Source organism: Phragmites australis, chromosome 8, assembly GCF_958298935.1.
Source record: "Phragmites australis chromosome 8, lpPhrAust1.1, whole genome shotgun sequence".
Classification (NCBI taxonomy): domain Eukaryota; kingdom Viridiplantae; phylum Streptophyta; class Magnoliopsida; order Poales; family Poaceae; genus Phragmites; species Phragmites australis.
In genome coordinates, this window is record NC_084928.1 from 25,546,467 (window position 1) to 25,567,565 (window position 21,099).

General features: G+C 44.1%; 1 protein-coding gene across 1 annotated transcript; it reads left to right on the plus strand.

Annotated features, from left to right (window-relative positions):
- The first annotated feature begins 11,183 nt into the window (after positions 1 to 11,183).
- Positions 11,184 to 12,283, plus strand: LOC133925909 (E3 ubiquitin-protein ligase Os06g0535400-like). Its single transcript, XM_062371650.1, has one exon. The coding sequence runs from the start codon at positions 11,407 to 11,409 to the stop codon at positions 12,145 to 12,147; it is 741 nt and encodes a 246-aa protein (XP_062227634.1). The 5' UTR covers positions 11,184 to 11,406; the 3' UTR covers positions 12,148 to 12,283.
- Positions 12,284 to 21,099: the final 8,816 nt, after the last annotated feature.

Here is a 21,099-nt window from a genome sequence, read left to right on the forward strand (position 1 = left end):
AATCAGGGCACAAATAGTGGGATGACGTGGATCAAGAGGGCGGGGGTGCCCTAGAGAATAAGACGACGGGGCAGTGGTGATGGTGCACCAGGGTGGCGGCACGGTGGTGAAGGACAGGTATGGCATCAAAGTGGTGCATCACCAGGGCGGCGGCGTGGTACTGGAGGACCAGAGAACACCTCAAGCTCGCGGTCGGGGCGAGGTTCGGCGAGGCTGGCGGTGGAGGGCTCTATCGGGGGGTGTTGCAATCGCAAACGGGCGGGCTTGGGGACGGGGAGGAGTGTGTAGGCGATAGTGCGGCAGCGGGCTCAGGGACAGGGAAGAGTGCGCAAGCGGTTGTGCGGTAGTCAGCATAAGAACGGCGGTGGGTTTGGGGATGGGGAGGAGTGCATTGGCGGCAGTGAGGCGGGTTCGGGGACAGGGCAGACTGCAGAGGCAACGACGGTCAGCGTAAGAAGCATTCGATCAGTTTCCAAATCACCGTAACACGTGTGGAAGGAAAGTGATGTTAGGGGCTGAGGGAGAATCTTTAACTGTAGACCGTTTGGTCGTGTACAATATATGGTGTTGATCGTCTGATTCTGTCATAACTCGTATATTTTATAGGAATATAGATTTCTTGAAAAATAATGTAAACATACAAAACACACGTCATATCGAAAAATAGGTTAATGTTAGGTGCCAAGTGACATAAATGATTAAATATTATTAACATACCCACTGACTTGATAACAAATAATGGCACATTAGTGCCAACAGCGAGTAATCAATTGATATGGGCCAATTGCCCACGAGCTGTGTGAGGGCCGCTGCCGCACTAGCTTGGGGCAGCCCAATGTGTACCCACCTCGGGGCACATTATCCCATAGACAGCCTTGTACTTATTACAACGCCTCAGCACATAGCTAAGTATCACAAAGCTAAAATAGATTTAACAAACCAAAAGAAGTCCGGACATGTTCAGGAAACATCTAATATGTTACTAAATCTCCAATACTCCCGCTGCAGCAAAGACCAAGACCATAGCCAATATGTTTCAGTGAAGATGTCTTGCATATGAGCGTAGCCAATATGTTTTTCTCATTTATTTATAAAACAGCATTGCCGGGCCTTTCAAATAGTTCAAAAGATCGAAATATTCAGATATTTTGGTTCGGTTCAGTTAGGGCAACTCCAGTGTATAATCAATCAAAATATGCTAAAGATTGCTACGTCACAAATATGCTAAATTTCATTTTTCCTTTCAATGTATAGATCTCTTTTCTCTCAAGGTGAATCCCACAACATACTACAAAAATTTCTCTAACAGCTCTCCTCTCTCTCCTCCCAGTTCTCCTATCTCCCTCTCAATTATTTGTTTAATGCTAGCACAGGTGCCCAAACAAACACCCATTCTAAGCTGTTGCTTCCTAGCACCTAATGCTCCAATGTAAAGCACCATGATAATCTTTCTCTCTCCCTCCTAGCACCCTGAAGAAATCAACGAGCTGCCCTTACTGGGCTCCCGTGATTGTTTGCCTATCCCTACCTACAGCTATAGTCGGAGGAATCTAAATTGAATCTAAATTGCCTATCCCTACCTAAAGCATGTCTTTGTGAGTGTTCTTGTCGTCCTGAGACTTGAATCGTGATTCATATTGCAGAAAAGGCGACTACGTGACAGACTTTGCAAGTTTTCGGGCATAATAATTGCATTATTGCATAACCATTGACAAAAACGCTACTCGCTACATATCTACAATCTGCAGAACAACATGCTAATTTAACACAACTATGGTCTATGGCTCGTAAGCATATACCAAAATATGTGCAAGCATATCTCCAAAATGCCCAACAACCACACGGCGAGAACAACAGGCTAACACAACTACGGTCTATGGCTGCGTGTGGGCGAGCATCGGCTCCATCGGCGAGTGGCTTTTAAGCTGGGCGATTTAGCTGTCCGGCCAAACGGATAATGCCGCTCAATTCTTGGACAGCGTAGGCGGACAGCTACAACTAGGCAGGTCGGATCCGAGACTTTGCTCAGCTGCTTTCGTGAGCACGCAACGTCGCTGCTGCTTCTTGGATTTTTGTGTGATCTTGAGGAATATATAATCCTGCAACGCCATCTAGGGTCAATGCTTGTCTCGCCAAGAAAGGCTTCGTGGATCCACTCTGAGCAAGTGATGAATGCTTCATGGATCAAGCGACGGAATATTATTGTATTGGTTGCGATATGATCCATTCCGATCCGGACGAAGCCAGAAAAGAAGGGCAATCTTATTATTCTACAGCACGACATTTCTAGCATGATTTTGTTCAAATGAGAACTGACATTATGTGCCAAACATAAACAGATAAACTGTTTGTCCAAACACGACGTCGTCGCTTCTCTAACATTTGTTAATTCAAGATAACGACACAAGAGAGGGTGGGCGTCAATCGCTTAACTGATGGGACGCTAATTATAGTTTTAACGGGATGCCGAGTGTGGAGCTGGACTTACAATAAGCCGAGAAATTGTCATGCCTTGTGCTAGTTTTTCTCTGTTCAAGAGTTCTTTGCTCTGTAAAAACATACCGATCATTGATGTGCTTGGCAAGAACTGATTTAAGTTTCTCGATTTTTTAAATAAAAAATATAAATATATGTGTCTGTTTAAAAAAATACAGATCTAAACTTGTATCGTCCGTTGGAAGGGTAATAGGAACCTATCGCCGTGACCTATCACACTTCCAACAGGTAATACAAAATAAAAAATATATATTGTGTTCCAATATTTTCAAAATTAAAAATACTATCGATAGTGTTTTAAATTTTGAGAGCATTATAACGCAATATTTTTTAATTTTCAAACGTGTCATCTATTAAAAGTAAAATATTGCTCTTCTAACATATGACAGGAGTTTAAATATTTAATTTTTCAAAACAGATAAATATATTTAATTTTATTTAAAAATATATAAAAAAAAACAAGCTTTGGCTGGCCCACCTAGAGCACAGCAGGTCTATTTTTCTGGTCCGCCGAACTAAAGCCGGGTAATCAATGGGCCTTGGCCGCTTTCCTACCACGCTCAATTCTCGAGCAACTGAAGACGGTGCTCAGCCATGAAATGTGTTTTCATGGCCCAGTTGATGATTTTTGTTCTGGCCTGGTTTGTGCTTACTGTGGCCCAGGTTCTTGATTAAATTTTAGCCCATCAAATTGTGCAATGGTACCTGACGTTTTCCTGGACAAAGAACAACACTTCCGCATTGGAACTTTTTCTTAATAACGGAATAACAAAAATATCCGGCCTCTGAAGATCCATGTAGCCCTCCCATATTATAAAGTACGAGCCATAAGATCGGCAAGCAAATGTTGGCACAAAATAAATGGTCACCATGGTAAAAAAAAAAAAGTTGACAAATCTAACAAAATCGTATTGTTAAACCGCCACCATGCTTAACAACTGTTTGCATCACCAGCATCTCCAAAGTACGAGCAGCTGAAGGCATCATTTCCGGTTCCTCCTTGTGTAGCAAGGTCTAGAACCAGAGCCATTTTAACATTGGAACTTGGAAGTAAATAAACTTCCCAATTCATTAACCATATACTACCTTCGTTTTCATTTAACTGTCACCCAAGGCTACTTTTTTTGGTTTAGCAATACTTGTCACCGGTTAGTCTGCAGTGCAATATTTATCATTTTGCCCTTTGTGAGGGGAAAGCTGCCTGAAAACTTTAGCCCCAGCCCGCCACTTATGTTTGAATTTGAAGCATAGCCATCCCAGGTGCTAGGATTACTCCAGAACCTGTGACCTGTACAAAAAAGATGACAAAGGGTATTTTGGTCATTAGACTATCTCAACCATATTCTCTTAATTTCGTTCCCTTCCCCGTTCCCATTCCCTTTATTTCCTCTCATCTCCAACAGCTTCCCTTCGAGGGGAATCGCGAAGGGATAGGAGAGACAATCCCGTTCTGAAGAGAATGACTCTGATAATCCCGTCGTGAAGGGAACCGTGAAGGGAAACCGTTGGAGCGCTGAAGGGAACAGGAATCCCTTCACGACGGGAATCTCCCCCGCGATGGGAAGCCGTTGGGTTCGATCTTACAGTAAAAATCAATGGTTGTCTTGGTATAGTAAGGGTGATAAGTAAATGAAAACGAAGGGAGTATCTTCATTGTTCCATGGATAAAAATAATTATTTTCTAGAAACAAAATGTGTCCTTTTGTTGAGGAGACATTTGAAGTTGCTTGATCTTTACAGAGCCACTGCTCAATCAGTTTGAATTAGTTAAAATCATCAGATTCAGCCGTCGTTTTCATCTTCTTGGCGCATACTTAGGCTGTGATTGATTGGGTTAAGGTTTTTTTGATTTTTTTTTTGAAAAATTGGCTTTTTGGCTTATAATGGTTTTTTCTATTGATTTTTTAATAAATGTTTAGCTTAAACTATTAGCAGGGTGGAAACCGCCGCTGTTAAGAAATTGCAACCTTCCAAATAGGAGAACACGTCAAAAGTCAGAAAAGCACTTTTCAACCAGCTCCTTAGCTTTTAATTTATTTTCTCAAAAATCAATTTTTCAACTTTTTAAAAATCAACTTCTCAGCAACCTATTTAATTAAACTTTTTCTAACTTCTAAGAACCAGAACCTAAAAATCTAACCAAACAGAGCCTAATCCGGCCTTGGAACACCGTTGATCACAGGTTAGAGTGAACAAGAGAAGGAAGGCCAGGACCCCACCTCCCAGAGGAAGACCAGGGGCAGGTTGCTTTGCGTGGGATAAGCTAAAGTTAGTCCCACTTGGCCGCATTGCTTGACAGCGACGCCGGCCGAGATGACAGCTCTTGTGCAGCTGCACTTGCACCTCCGGCCACTCTGAATCCACTTCGACAGAAATCGAGCTGTTGTTCATGTGAAATCGTTATATTCCAGGCTTGTCTCTATTGATTGTACACGGTGGAGGACAGATTGTCAGCTACACAACGGACTTGGGCTGTGTCGGCACGGTCTGGTCTCGTTGTCATGCCACGTCATGTCCTGCTCATTAGACACGATAGATTTATCATACTATATCGTCTCAGTATAAGTTAACTCTAGGAAGATTCAAACACAATCATTAGCACGCCGTGTTGGATCATATACAATCTTGCTCTATATTATCTGACAATAGTTATATATTTATCTTTTATTATCTCACACTTGTATCTCTAATATTCTCATATGCTCCATGCCGCTTGACAATACTTACATATTTATCTCTTATCATCTCACACTTATGTCTCTAACGCTCACATATCTATTTTAGTGTTTCACGCTTTGTATCAGAGAGATTAGAGAATAAATACGAAAAAATGGTCATGCAGATTATGTCGTGCTCTTTTCGTGCAATGCCGGCACGTGCACGACCCAAGCCATTGTGCCATACTAACACGCCCACCGTGCTAAGATCTTAAACACGACACGACCCTCGTGCTCATCCTGTGCTAGCCCGATCTAAAATATTTCATGCCGTATAGTGCTTTGGGCCATACGAAAACTCATATTGTGGGTGGCCCAAAAAATGGCACAACTTAATGGGAGTTTTTTTTATATTTTTTTATTACAAATTTAAATAAATAGATTCATCGTTGCAATAATTGTAAAAGTAGACGCCTGTCGCCCTCTCAGAAGACGGTTAGGAAGGCTTACCACCCTCTGAGAGGGCGGGTGGCCTAACCGCCCCCCTGAGAGGGCGGCAAGGGCCCTAACTGCCCTCTCATAGGGTGGGTAGGGGCTTTCCGCCCGCGCGCCACCCTTACCGCCCCCTGAGTGGGCGGTAAGGAGGCTGCTCTGTGCGCCCCCACCTCTTCTCTTCTCTATAAAAACCTGAAAATTAAGGAGAAATCCTCATTTTAATCCGAAAAAAGAGAAAACTCTAAAGAAGAGAGAAGAAGAGTAGAGAGGAGAGGAGAGGAAGAGAGTGCGGCAAAGCCCTGTTGCATTTGATCCGAGGATTTGAAGAGCACTTTCCGATAATTTCTTTTATACTTTTATTGTTGTTAATAAGTAAAGTAGCACTGTATGACATAGGGTTTATACATGTACGACTTAGGGTTTAGAAAATATTGTATTTAGTAGAATATTGTCAATATTAATTACGACATGATAGGATAGCAATTAAATACATAATATTATTTGTCGTATGGTAGTTTCGAATATGTAGATTGTACAGAGTAATAATTGTAGGGTAGCATTATGTGACATAGGATTTAGCATTGTATGACCAAGGGTTTTAGGGTTTAGAAAATGCTAGTGTATTGCCAATATTAATTTCGACATGGTAGGATAGCTATTAAATGTAGATTGTATAGAGTAATAATTGAAGAAACTATTGTTAGGCATAAATTGGTGTCGGTAATTTTTTTTAGTTCCGATACTCAGAAATATAGTTTGTCAGTCTTAACATTGGTTATATTTGCGGATGTTTTCAAGGACAGCAGATAAATTATTTTTTCAGATATATTATAGTGATGGTGAAATTAGGTATGGTCCTAATGGTGTAGATCTGTCTGGGTTTCGTCATATCATGAAGGATCTTAGTAAAGCCAACGAGAGGACCATTGCGGGTGTGTGCAAGTGGCTGATGCAGTTTTTCCAACTGGATCCGCAGCAACATGATCTTAAGCTGAAAGCTGTCCTCAGCCGTGCTAGTCAGGGATACTTTGACGAGCTTGTCTCGATCGAAGCCACATCAACTTGGAGGCAATATATAGATATATCTTGTAAACGTGGGCTGCCTCTGATTTTGTTAGTTGAGGCGTACCAGAAAGATCAAACAGAGGTAAACTCTATGAAAGCAGTAGCGGGACCAAGTAAGGCAGTGGAAGATGAATCAGACCCGGTAAATGTCGGGACCAGGGCAAATATTGGGGATATTCCTGAGATACAACTGATGGGTGTAGCGATGAGGGGGAGCACATCCCTAGCATAATTGAAGAGATGGAGTTGAAGGATTAAGAACTGGAGGAAGCTGTTGCCGATGGGGATTCATCTGACGAGGAGGGTAATGCTCCAGTGCCTACAGAGTGGAGGGATCATGAATTTTCAAAGCTGGTGGTTAGTGAGGCTGATCGGACACCGTGGTAGTATCATGAGAACGAGGTGTCTCAGGGTGCTATGTACCCTGCAAAGGAGGCTGTTATTGATGTAGTTATATTCTGGTTGTTGGTCGTTGTCTCTTCGGAGGCAGTTTAAGGTTGTTAAATCTAGTAAAAGGGAGTATGATGTGAAGTGTTTGGTGCCTCAATGTCCTTAGCGGGTGCACGCATTCAGGGGGGAAAGGGTAGACTACTGGCAGTGCTCAATAGTCATAGAACATAATTATCACATTGAGAAAATACAGTTCGCCCACCGAAACTTGTCATCTGTTTTTATTGCTAATGTTATGTATAGGGAGATTGTGGACAACCTGAGGTATGAGCCACGATCAATAATCCATGCTATTGAGCAAAGGTTCCAGTATACAATAAACTATGCGAAGGCATGGAGGGTGAAACAGAAAGCTATTGAGATGAGGTTCGGAACATATGAAGATTCATATCACAATATACCTCGTAAATTAGCCACAATATATGGAAGGAACCCAGGCAGTTACTATGATATCAAGCATTACCCCTCGACTGATGCAGAGTACAGCGGGAAACGAGTATTGCAGCATACTTTCTTTGCATTCGCTGCAACCATCAAAACATTTTGGTACTGTCGACCCATCATTTGCCTGGATGGGACATTCCTGACTGGGAAGTACAAATGACAGATATTGTCTGCAATTGGGGTTGACGGTAACAACCAAGTCCTACCACTGGGGTTTGCCCCGTACATCTCAGCATGGGCCCAAGCCTTTCAGGATGTCGTGGAGAAGGCGCGTCGCTTCGATGAGCGGAGCTTCGAGGACTACATACGGTGGTACGTGCCACGTACACGTACACGGGTCACCTACACCTCAGAGTGTATCCGGCCTCACGTCACGTGGACTACAGAGGCATACCCGGTCCATTGGGACGAGGACACTGCATTGGTGGTATGTGTAATTTACATCTCATTTCAGTACCACATACTCGTGTAACAACGACTATAAATTGAAATTGTTATTTCTTGTTTGTTTCCACAGGCCGATATCATTTATGATATCTATAGGGACGCAGCTGGTACCATAGACCGCCTCAGGCAAGGATGCACCTCAATGCGTCGGATGTAGCGGGGTTCGTCAAGTGGGTTTTCGATAAGACCGCGTGGGCCTTGAAGCTTACTTCTTGCCGGTCCACTGCAGACATCGTAGGAGCGCCTCCCAGGTCGAGTGGGGTCGACACCGAGTCATCTCGGAGGTCTGATGTACACCGCCGTTCATCGGTGTCAGCATCCACATGCCCCCCTATACCACAACCTGCAAGCCCGGACCCAATAGGTACGGATTTTTTATTCGCACGACGTTCATATATATTCGTTCCTTACTGGTGCATTGATTTTAAACAAATATTAGGTGCACCTACACACGTCTCAACGCAACCACCTAGACTGAGCCCTGTGCCGACACCCTCAGGTACTGGGGGATACTAAATTCCCGTATTCAACATATTCAATAGTATATCTAATGTTGTCCACATGTTATTTCGGCGATGAGGCCGGCCCGTCTTCAGCTGCCCCGCAACCGATCCCACCACCACCGTTGGGCGCCTACTACGGCACACACGCTTGGCCATCTGCTGCTGCACCGGCATACCACACAGGTACAATAGTGCATTTTGTACAACTACTTTCATTTCCATATTTTTTATATCTAATACATTTATCTGTTGGTAGGCCCCTCTAGCCAGTACACATGGACACCCGCGGATCCTTCTCAGTCTTCATACCCTAGTCAGGAGGATGAGCCTAGGCCGGACCTCCCGTACGACCTCATGCGGGATTTCTTCGGGGGCACACCAGACTACGACGTCCTCCAGCAGTCCCAGGTACCCAGTGCTCCACTTCGAACACAGCACACGCAAGAGGAGGCCTCGACACCGATGTTCCCTACTAGGCCTACCAGGCAGGTCGATCTACCTGACCCCCTGACCTACTCTAGGGGCCACGTAAGGGCCAACCAGCGGCAGCGGGACCATGATGGGGGAATGACCGACGACAGTGGGGGAGACAGCAGTAGGATTGCACATTTGTTTTTGTAACTTACATATGCATATTCGATTCGCGATTTATTCTTACATATTCAGACGCGTGTAATCTTTATGGTCCACTAACCCTATCGTAACTGTATTTCTTAATCCAACGTGACAACACACTACTTTCTATCGTCCTCAGCCATGTATGAACCGTTCACGACAGACCTAGAAAAGTATTTCTTACAAAGCTACTTATACACAAAGTGACCGCTCGATAACTCTGTTGGGAGTCTAACTTTACTCACGAAGTGACCACACAACTCAACTTTAACTATTAAATGACATCACCTCTTTCCTAGCGTAATCTGTAGAAACGAATTGACCGCACCACTCAGCTTTAACCATAAAATGACAACACATTTGTCCTTATGCAGGCTTTAGACAAGAAGTGACAACACGGGACAACTTTTACCAAAAATTTAATGACAACACATGTACCTTGACACATGGAATCTCTGTCCAGCATCAATACCACAACTTTCCCATTCTTCAAGATGGAATCTAATGCTCTTGCCGCCCTCTAAGCCCTTCCACCCACTCTTTTCTTCAAGAGGGAATCCAATGCTCCTCCTTCCCTCACCATAAATAACACAGCCTCCATACATGGATGCACCACTCATTTCTCAGTTCTCTCAACTGCAATGTCTTCCTCAGCTCCACCAAGCCCACCCAAGAAATATTGAGGGATTTTCATCCCTCAGGAGATCGAACCACCGATGTGCTTCTGTGGTGACCGTTGTAGGCTTCGCGAGTCCTAGGATATCTCATACACCTATGGGCTGCGCTTCTTCATGTGTGCCAACTACCAATACGACAAGCTTCAACATGGACCGTATGAATATCCACTGGTATAGCAACAAAGATCAGTCACATCTTTCCCGATTTCACATCCTGTTTTACTAATCTCTCATCTTATTCTATTTGTGCAGTCCCCTCCACCGATCTGTGATTTTATTCAATAGCTCGACATTGAGCAAAATGAGAACCAGAAGTGGTGGGTCGACATGACCATGAAGTGGAGGAGGAAAGCTTACGCACATCGGGAGTACGAGTAACAGTAAGAGGAACTACGCTTGAAGTGGTAGGAAGAAAAGCGCATGAGGAAGGAAACGCAGGATCATACCATAGCTCAGGCTCGGGAGGCTGAGAGGGCAAGGAAGCGGGAGAGAGCTCGTCGTGCTAAGGTGGCAGATCCCGATACCCTCTAAAAGGGCAAATATCCTAGGTGCACTCAGTAGAGAGTATCTAATGTAACCCGATATATTTCAAGTTTCTAAGGCATGTTATGATTAGGAGCGGTGTACTATTAGGTAGGTCTTTGTGCGAACCGTACATGCCACCTTTTTTTTTCTCGTCGTGTCGTCGTGGTTACACTCCAATGTAATGTTTTCCACCATACGTATAATCTTATGTTTGTCGCCATTTGCAACTTTATTGCTGCGTAATATGCTGCGAGTGCTTCACATATACAATTTGTTCACAAATATTAATTTTTTATCCTCCAAATAATACGTAAACTACTCCAAAATCTCGCTTCCCTAATATACCATTTTGTCTACTTTTTAACCATTTTAATTTCAAATTTTGCAAAATACCTATTTCAAATATTGAGCAATATTTTCCAATAAATTTTGTAACTTTTTTAAAAAAATTATCCTACCCGCTCATTAAGAGAGCGGTTGGCATTGTATCCACCCTCTCATTGGGTGGGAGGCTCTACCCACCCCCTAAGAGGGCGGTTAGCTACCTTGCTGCCTTCTTAGAGGGTGGTTAGGCCACCCGCCCTCTCAAGGGACGGTAAGCCTTCCTAACCACCTTCTGAGATGGCTGCAACCCTCTTAGGAGGCTGTAGGCACATATTTTTATAATTATTGTGACGATAAATCTATTTATTTAAATTTTTAATAAAAAATATAAAAATAAAAAACTCTAGAAATGGCACTGCTCAGGTTCCAGCATTGGCCCAAAAGATTTTTCGAATTTACCTATGTGGAGAGTTTACTCTTGTGCTATTGGCCGACGGTCTTATTTAGACTTGTGCTAATCACTTTGATTACGTGGGAATCAGTACTAATATTTTTCTTGAATTTATTATTTTTTCTTGACTTGTTCCGCACAAGAAAAAGGGTGAAAAACACAAGTGGGGAATGGAGCCTTCACGGAATCTCTCCGCTTCCTCCATGGATTCCTCAGGCTGAGAGCGCTGGAATCAAAGCGCGGCCTCGCCGGCGGCGATGGACCTCCAGTGGCTTGACCTGCCCTTCACCGTCCTCACGCTGCTCCTCGCCACCCGCCTCGCCTACGACTACTACGGCGTCGTCGCCGCCGCCTTCGCCGGCGGCTTCTCGCTCCAGATCTTCCTCTTCTACTGCTTTGTGCGCTGGTACCGCCACGCCATCGGCGCCCGCGCCGGCGCGGACGGGGGCGATGACCAGCCGCCTCATCTCCCGTCGTCGTCGGCGCGTCAGGAGGACGGCACCCCGCCCGTCCTCACCCCGCTGGTAGAGACGGTCGGCGGAGAGCCGGCGTCGCTTGCCAACCGGTGCTTCCCCTTGGTGTTCATGGTGCTCGTGCCGCTGGTCATCGTCTTCTTCGAGCGGAGCCAGGCGGACGTGGTGGCGTACGTGCTCTGCCTCGCCAACATCATCGTCATGGTCGTCTGGCTCTCCCCGGACTCCGGGAGCACGGTCTCGGCCGCGAAGTCGTTCCTGCGGCTCAGCGACGACGAGGACGAGGGCAGCGGGTGTAGCGGCAGCGGCGGCGCCGTGGACAAGTGCTGCGTCTGCCTCGGCGGCTTGCTGGAGGAACAGGCCCTCCGGGCGTTGCCACGATGCGGGCACCGGTTCCACGACAAGTGCATCGTGAAGTGGCTCAAGGCGCACCTGACGTGCCCCGTCTGCCGGGCGACCGCCGTGCCGCCGCCGCCGCCAAATGGTGACGGCGAGCCGCTCGATGACGATATTAGCCCTGTGTAGCTTTCTTATCTGCGTGTTGCATCGTATCTAACGAATCGTAGTGACTTGTTGTGATTGATTGCTTGTAAATTTCGTCAAAATGTACATCTAAATCGTTCTCAAGCATCAATTGGAAATGGTAGTAGTTATTTGTAAATACATGCGTGTTCGTTCACTTTGGAGATTATTATTGTATCAAGAAAGCCTTGTTTCGTTCATGAAAGAGGTGCAATCACTGAACATTCTGTTCCGAAAAGAGGAGGGGAAAATATGGTTCTCTTGGGTGGTGGTTCATGGATTACAAAATGCCAAAACGCTACTTAGCAACTACTCCACTTTTCTGTTGGCTTGTCGTAGGCATAAATAAAGTACTAGTACTAAAGACTGAGCATTATCTGTGCGTCAACAGGATAAATATGATTTTGGTTTTCTTAGCAGAAATAACTCAATTGCTACAGTCCACATCAGCGTTCAAAGTTATTTTCCTGAGGAAATATTTCTAGCAAGTCAACATCATACTGAACATGAAATTTTAACAGTTGTAATTATATCAGCAATGTCCCCTTTATTTTCATATTCGTCTTCACTCCTATTGTAAGACCATCTCCAGTCATATTTTCTTCATTTTGTTCACTTTCTGATTCCCTTCTCCGTTCTTATTCTCTTTATTTTCTCTCATCTTTATCAGCTTTCTTTCGAAGTGAATCGTGAAAGAAAAGGAGAGAGAATCCTGTTCTGAAAGGAATGATATTAGAAATTCCTTCGTGATGAGAACCGTGAAAAGAAATAGTTGAAATGCTGAAAGGAACGAAAATTTCTTCACGACGAAATTTTGAGATGGCCTAAGCATTATGCTTGCCTCAGCATTGGCACCACCCAACCATCACAATTCACACATTGCACCCAATTGCATCACCGTCAGCCATGCCATAGCCGGAGACACAGTTTATTGTGCCACTTGTGCACCAAACCGTTCTCAAGTCCGAATGGAAAATTTTCTAACAGTTTTTTTTTTTTTTGGATTTTAGTTGAACGCTAGAAATTCTAGTTGGGAGTTTCTCAAGAACCAAAGAAAAAGTGAGTTTCCGAATATCAAGTACCTTCTTTAATTTCCTCACAAAAAGTACCTTCTTTAATTGAAAGTGCATTTTAGTTAATAATTGCGGGGAGGCAAGGTTGTCGTTGTCAAGCTAGTAAGGTGGGGAAAAGTTCAAGAGTGGAGGACAACCATATATAATAAGAGAGCTAAGAGATGGGAATACCCATATACACAGATATTTACACAACTTCTATGTATATCTAAGTGGCGTTTTTGATACGTGCATACAGTAAAAGTATACATATTTTCTTTTTACTATAGTGAAATATCGGTGTGTTGCAATAAGAGTCAAATATTTTCACAAGATAATGTTGATGATTGGTTGAAACATGTGATATTTTTTCATCATGAGAGCATGTGCATGTTGTACATAAGTGAATCGGCTGAGGAAGCCACGAGAAAGGAAAAATATAATACAACAAATGAAAGGAAAGAAGTAAGCGGCCAGAGTATCAGAATCCAAGATTTTGTCGCGTGGAGTTTATTTTTGTCATGCTAATGATGCATTGACACCATGAAAATAATTTGCAGTTCCAGGGAATAATGATCTTCTGAAGGTAATCAAAGAGAATTCACATGGCCTTTATATAAACCAATAACAGCACATGATTATCTCTGTGGCAATATAACTGGTAACATATTCAAGGTACACGTTTCAACTGAACTCGCTAAAAGTGGAAAAAAGGAAGTTTGACATAACCAATTAAGCCTAAAAGTGGAAAATAATTTGCAGTTTCAACTGAACTCGCTAAAAGTGCAAAATAAGGATGGTTTCCTTCTCAGCACTTAGGGATCAAACAATACATTTGAAACGAGACGCGATAAAAAGACATTATTTTTGTGGTTCCAATATGTTTTAAATAGAACCAAGGGTGGTAAATAAACTGATTCGGACCAACTGAAATTACAGATACCATGAGGATGCTAGAATGCAGGATGCTACAGGACTCCAGAATTGCTTTCTCCAGTACACCAACCAAATTAAAAGGTTACAATGGTGCAATAATAATAAGGATGATTTCCTTCTCAGCACTCAGGGATCAAACAATCCATTTGAGAAGAGGAAGGAACAAAAAATCGAAGTTTGACATAACCAATTACGCCTTTCTATAAACATTCCATTCTCAATTCTATAAACAAGCTTGGTGAAACATTAGTGGCAATCACAAATATATGGATAATGAGCTTGGCGAAACACCCATTGTAGTGTTTGGGTCCGATCGGATCGCACCGGCATGTACACCGGCGGCCACGCCGAGGTTCTTGGCGGCGAGGAGGCTGGGGATCCCTCAGCTGATCCAAACTTCTGCAAAGAAGAATTAAATCCCTAAAAACAAAGCGCCGGTGCAAGAGATGATGAGTTCTTCACTAAAGGTACAACGAAAAACACGTGAGAAAAAACCAGTGATAAGGTACATTTTAGTATGAGATTAAAAAACCAAAGAGAAAAAACGATTGTAAGGCTGTAAATTCAAAATACAATTTCTAACTACCTTTTGCACGATGAAATTTATATGATTTACGAGAACTTCATTTTTCAGTTTAAGTTTAAATTGGAATAAAACAAACGAAAAAACTGCGATTTGCTATATCTCTAGAAATGAAAGCTCATTCTATTGCGTTCTGATTGCTTGACATTTGTTTGTACTTGACATCAGAGCTATTTGCAAGTCCCCATAGAATGGATGAGAACCAAATCCACTTCTGCACAGCAAAGATAATCTACGGAGCATGTAACAACATGATATAAAACTCTAATATGCAGGCACTACCTTCAGGAAGCTCTATGAAACGAACAACGAACCACAATTTTGAAACTAATATATCTGGGAACCTTGACTAACGTAACTTGGTAATGTGACAATAATTCTTCAAGGTAAGCTCAAACCACTGATCTTACCGGCCAAGTGTTAACACAAGTGAGCAAAACTACCAGCCTCACTATAAGTTTACTACAACAACCAAAATGGCCAAGGTATAAGAAAGAAATGTCGAGGATTAGTTCCTGACAATATGTCCGTAAATTAACTGGATACCTTCGAGTGTAGAGATTAATCACGACACGAGACAAATGATGTATACAGGTTCGGACCTCCGATTAGAGTAATACCCTACATCCTGTGGAGGTGTTGCTGATGTAAATTGATGATCTCGAGTACAAACAAGGTGGCTAAGACTATTACAAGGACTTGATTGGATCTAATCTATCTTAGGACTAAAGTTGTCGAGTAGCTCCTCTGTTGATGCTTACCTCTCTCTTGTTCTCTCGTGTGTTTCGTCATGTGTTTCGTCTTGTTGTCTCGTGTCCTCCCCCTAACATTTTTGTCTTATATAGGGGTGAGGTATCGATTTCTATCCAGCCGTAGTTGATAGGGAGTTGTCTTCCTTGACGTCCAAGTAGATATATCTGTTTTGAATACTAGTCGTATCGGGTTGGGTAACCAATCTAAACCTTCTTGGTATGTACTTCCTTGATTTCAGGTGTATCAGGTACCGCTGGTTCGATTCCGTGATATCTAGAGTTGCTGAATATGCGTCGTATATACCCTATCTGTGTATGATATACTTATTATACGCATATACCCCATAATTAGATATTTGATAGTAGCCCTCTAACTCTACCCCGGAGGAGAGGTTTTCATAAGCACCCACTCAAGTACTGCCAAGTTTAAGCTTAGTCGAGTAAAATGGATCAAGCTCATAGTCGAAAGAATTGAGTATGGATGGATCCTTCCTCAAGTATCGAGTGGAAGCTCAGTCGGGTCGAGTGCTCTATAGCTAACCACACTCGAGACTTGAAGAAAAAGATTAAATAACTCAACTGATCGACACTCAACACCGAGTACAGTTAAAAAACCTTTCAAAACTTGAAACGGTGGGTATAGGTGCATTTAATGCGGGCAGAAGGGCATGTAGAGATTCGCACGTCATCATCATTCCACTTTTTGTGCCAGTCGAAGCGTTGTAAAGGTGGGAGTGGTTGAAGAGGTGGTAACATTTTGGTTATTTTACACGTAAGACCCGGACTTGCAGCAACCATTCCTCGTCGTTGCCACAAGTCTTCCTGCACAAGCCTCTTAGCTTTCTCCGCCCCAGCATGCACCACAGCCAGAAAGAATTTTAGATCCATGGATCCCAGCTCTTCCTCGAAGATCCCGACTTCCTCCTCGCCAGAGAAGCGGTCGAACGCAGCGACCGCTGGTGCCTCACTTGATCAATATGATGAGGCGAGGTTCATGATTAAGGCCTAGACACCCTCAGCTATACAAGAATATTGGCTGGCGGAACTCAAAGCGGAAGGAGTGCTACTGTCGTGCAGCCTGATCAAATGGAGGATGGCATCGGGTGAGAGATTCCCTTCCTGCAAGATCGAGCATGAGTTCATAGTTTTTGAGTCTTTCTTCCATTGTGCTTTTAACATCCCTAATTCCAAGTTTCTTCTCAATGTGCTTGATCGATACCAAATTTAACTTCACTACCTGAACCCTAATTCTGTCACCATGTTGAGTGTTTTTGTTCATCTTTGTGAGGCTTTCCTTGGCATTAAGCCAAGTTTGAATCTTTTTCCGTATTTTTATAAACTGAAGAGGATTACTGAAAATAAATGTGTCAGAGGATGTGGTTTCCAGTTGAGGAGTGGAATGAAAAACTCTTATATCTTGGTTTCCCTAACCTTCTCTTGGTCAAAAGATTGGAAGAAACTTTAGTTTTATGTCTCCAATCCCGACCCGATTAGTTTTCCTTTAGTGTATATAGATCTTTTTCCCGTCCAAAATCTTTCTTGGACACAAGAGCATCGAGAGTCCGGCTACACCACCTACTTCGCCAACAGGATTGGCATGCTGAGCCAATTTGGCCTAACTGAGTGGCATGTGGACAGAGACATTATTAGTAAGAGATTGAGTCCCTTGAAGGTGCGAACACGCCTGGCTTGGGAGTGCATTGGTGATGAGGATGCTTCTAGGGATGCGGCCGGATGTAAGGCTTAGTTAGCACTTTTCCCTTTTCTTTTTGCTATGATCTTCGAGCATCGTCGAGTAAATCTTTTTTCTCTTTCTCAGCCCTGCCTGCACAGGATGTCACCGCCTGATTGAACAAGCTTTTTTCTTTTGGCGCACCAAAGTGTGGCATTCCGCCTTACTCCTTAGCAAATTCTTGACAAGACGTAAGGATTTTCTTAATGTAAAAGTAGGACCAGTTATTGTCTATTTGGTCTGACTTGTCTGTATGACTACAGGCTCCAGTCTTCCGTCAAGAACATATCCTTTCGAGCGAGGTCTTTGATCTCGACGGTGCTTATTCCAATGATTCCATCGACAAGGGGAAAGGATCAACCAATGAGGAAGCCGAGGGGTCTCTTCGATCGAAGAGATCATCCCCGTCTTCTCACCTGCTGCTTGATCCAAGCCCTCTCAAGCGCAAGCGAAGGAGCCCTCGGGTATGCTGATTGAAATTCTTATTATCTTCTTATTTCCTTTCAAATTATCAAGTGGATACTTGAATGCATTTGGTTTGGATGAGTGGCCTTTTGTTAGGGAACGGCAAGCATACCAGCCCAATCGCCTCCTCGAGCAACCGCCACTCTCGATGACCCGGCCGAAAAGGTAACTCTTCTTGAGTTATCGATTTTCTTTCGGTCATTCTACTAATGACGAATTTGCCTGGGTGGCTTTTTTAGGGGACGTCTAGCTTGTCCTCGCAATCGCCAACTCAAGGAACTGTCATGCCTGATGACTCGACTAGAGAGGTAATTTCAGTCGAATTATCGCTCTTTAGTTGGTCATACTTTTACTCAATAATGAATTCTTATCATCTGGTTCTTTGTAGGCTACTTATGCCTTGGCTTTGCCTGGTTCATGTGTAACTCCTCCACTGGCTCCACCTATCGGACCAAGAATGAAGAACGTGACCAAAAAAGGCTAAAGTCAAGCATCATTTCGCACTTTCCGATTTCAAAGAGGTTTGTCCTAGATCTTGATATCGACTGGTCGATTGGCAGTCTTTTCTTTTCCTCTTCCCTTATTCTATTGATTGCAGACTATCAACTGAGGTGCAAACCAAGGCTGCCAGCGTCTCGACCAGTCATCCGGGGCTGACTTCCCCGATTGGCCCGGCCTCGGCTCCAATTAGAGATCCTGCCTCGAGCGCGCCCGAAGAAGACCCACAGCTCAGGGGAAACGAAACTTCAATATCAATCATGACCAATTATCCGTGGGCGGCGATAAAGACTCTTCTCTAGGTTACAAGCGCTCAGGTAGCTGTCGACCAATCCCTACCTTTTCTTATGAATAAAACTTTCGGAGTTGGTCGATGTTCCACGAGTGCTCGAGTATCTCACCGTTTGGAGTAGATAGCCGTACTGATCCAGGTCGAGTGACTTCGACTACTATGTAAGGTCCTTCTCACTTAGGCGATAACTTGTGGTGCTGGGCCTGTTTCTGCACCTTTCGTAGGACGAGGTCCCCATCAACGAGTTTCCTGGGCTGAATTCTTTGGCTTTGATATCTACGCAATGCCTCCTGATACTTAGCCGCTCGAATAGATGCTCGATATCGGTACACCTCGAGTAAATTTATCTCGTCCGCTCGTAATTTCTCCTGCCTTTCTTCCGAGTAACCTTCCACTCGAGGTGATCCAAACTGCAACTCAGTTGGGAGCATTGCTTTTGCTCCATAAACCAAGAAAAACAGAGTTTCACCAGTGGCTCTATTGGTCGAAGTACGAACGGCCTATAGTACTGAGGGAAGTTCTTTTACCCAACATTTCGAGTAGGCTTTTAGCCTATCGAAGATCCAAGTTTTGATGCCCTGTAAGACTATTCCATTAGCATGCTCAACTTGACCGTTACTCTGCGGGTGAGCTACTATGGCGAAACAAGTTTTGATACCGAATTCTTCGCAGAATGCAATAAAGGTCCCGTTTCCGAACTGGCTACCGTTATTCGTAATTATCCGATGCGGAATGCCGAATTGAGTAATTATGCTCCTCATGAACTTCTTGGCCGCTTATGTGGTTATTTTTCCTATAGGTTCGGCCTCTATCCACTTGGTGAACGTGTCGATAGCCACACATAGGAACTTGTAACCACCTTGAGCCCTTGGGAACGGTCCCAGGATATCCAAGCCCCAGACGGAGAAAGGCCAAGAAAGAGGAATTGTTTGTAGAGCTTGGGCTGGTCGAGTGGTCTGCCTTCCAAAAAATTGGCAGCTCTCGTACTTTTTGACCAGCTTGCAAGCATCCTGGAGGGTAGTCGGCCAATAGAATCCCTGGCGCAAAACTTTTCCAACCAAGGTGCGAGAAGACACATGATTACCACACATGCCTCCATGGATATCGAGCAGTATTTTACTGCCCTCTTCCTGAGTGATGCACTTCATCAAGATTCTGTTACTCCTGTTTCGGCAAAGCTTGCCATTTACCAAAATGTAGAGCATGGATTTACGAGTAATTTTCTTTGCAGATGCATCATCATCAGGGATGTCTCGACCCTCGAGATAGGCTTGGTACGGAGTCATCCAAGTCGGGTGGCGTTCGAGTGGTGCAGCATCCGTGTCTGTGGGTTCTGCCTCACTGACCTGGCTAGACTGCTGGTCGGGTTGGGCAGCATCCGTTCGCCGAACTGTCAGGATAGACGGTTTAAGGAGTTTCTCAACGAAGACCCCTCTGGGTACCGGTGCTCGAGAAGAAGCGTGTCTAGCAAGTTCATCTGCACCAGAGTTATCACTCCTTCAGATGTGAATCACTTGTAGCCCTTCGAACTTTTGCTCAAGCTTTCGTACCTTGAGTAAGTAAGCTGCCATGTTGTTGTCTGAGCACTGGTACTCCTTTTGAACTTGGTTCACAACTAGCTGTGAGTCCCCTTTCACAAGAAGTCATTTAATTCCAAGTGATGTAGTTATGCGGATCCCGTTTACCAGTCCTTCATATCCTACAACATTGTTGGAGGCTTTAAAATCTAATTGAACAACGTACCTAAGTTCGTCGCCCGTTGGAGATTTAAGTACAATGCCAGCCCCCGCGCCCTGGAGCATGAGTGATCCATCAAAGAAAAGCGTCCGGTGATATTCAACCATGTTTGGCCTTATTTCTTCAACACTTGTCCATTCGGTAAAGAAGTCCGCTAACACTTCGAATTTCACACTTGTGCGTGGTGCGTAGCTTACGTCGAACTCATTTAGTTCTACCACCCATTGCGCGATTTGTCCAGTGGCTTCCCGATTGCGTATTACATCCTTTAGCAGGTAGGTCGTCATGACGGTGATCATGTGCGCTTGAAAGTAGTGCTGTAATTTCTGGGAAGACATCAAGACTGCATGTATCAGCTTCTGTACTTGCGGGTATCGTAGCTTAGCATCGTGTAGAACCTCGCTCACATAGTAAACAGGTTTTTGGACCTTGGCCTTTTTCTCGGGACATTCCCATTCGACCACCAATACCATGCTTACAACTTATGGGGTAGCTGCAATATACAAAAAAGAGCTCCTCTTTTTCGTTAGGCTGTGTAAGCATTAATGGGGACAATAAGTACCTTTTTAAGTCCTGGAAGGCGTGCTCCGCTTCTTCCATCCACTCGAACCAATCTTGATTCTTCAACAGCTTGAAGAAAGGCATCCCTCGCTCGCCCATCTTGGAAATGAATCGACTAAGAGCAGCAATGCAACCTGTCAGTTTCTGGACCTCTTTCAGTGTTTAAGGTGACCGCATCTAGTTGAGAGCCTCAATTTTGTGTGGGTTGGCCTCAATGCCTTGACTCGACACCAGGAAGCCGAGAAGCTTGCCGGACGACACACCAAACGTGCACCTTTCGGGGTTGAGCATCATGCGATACTTCCAGTGGTTGTTGAATGTTTCTTTGAGATCGTCAACCAATGCGT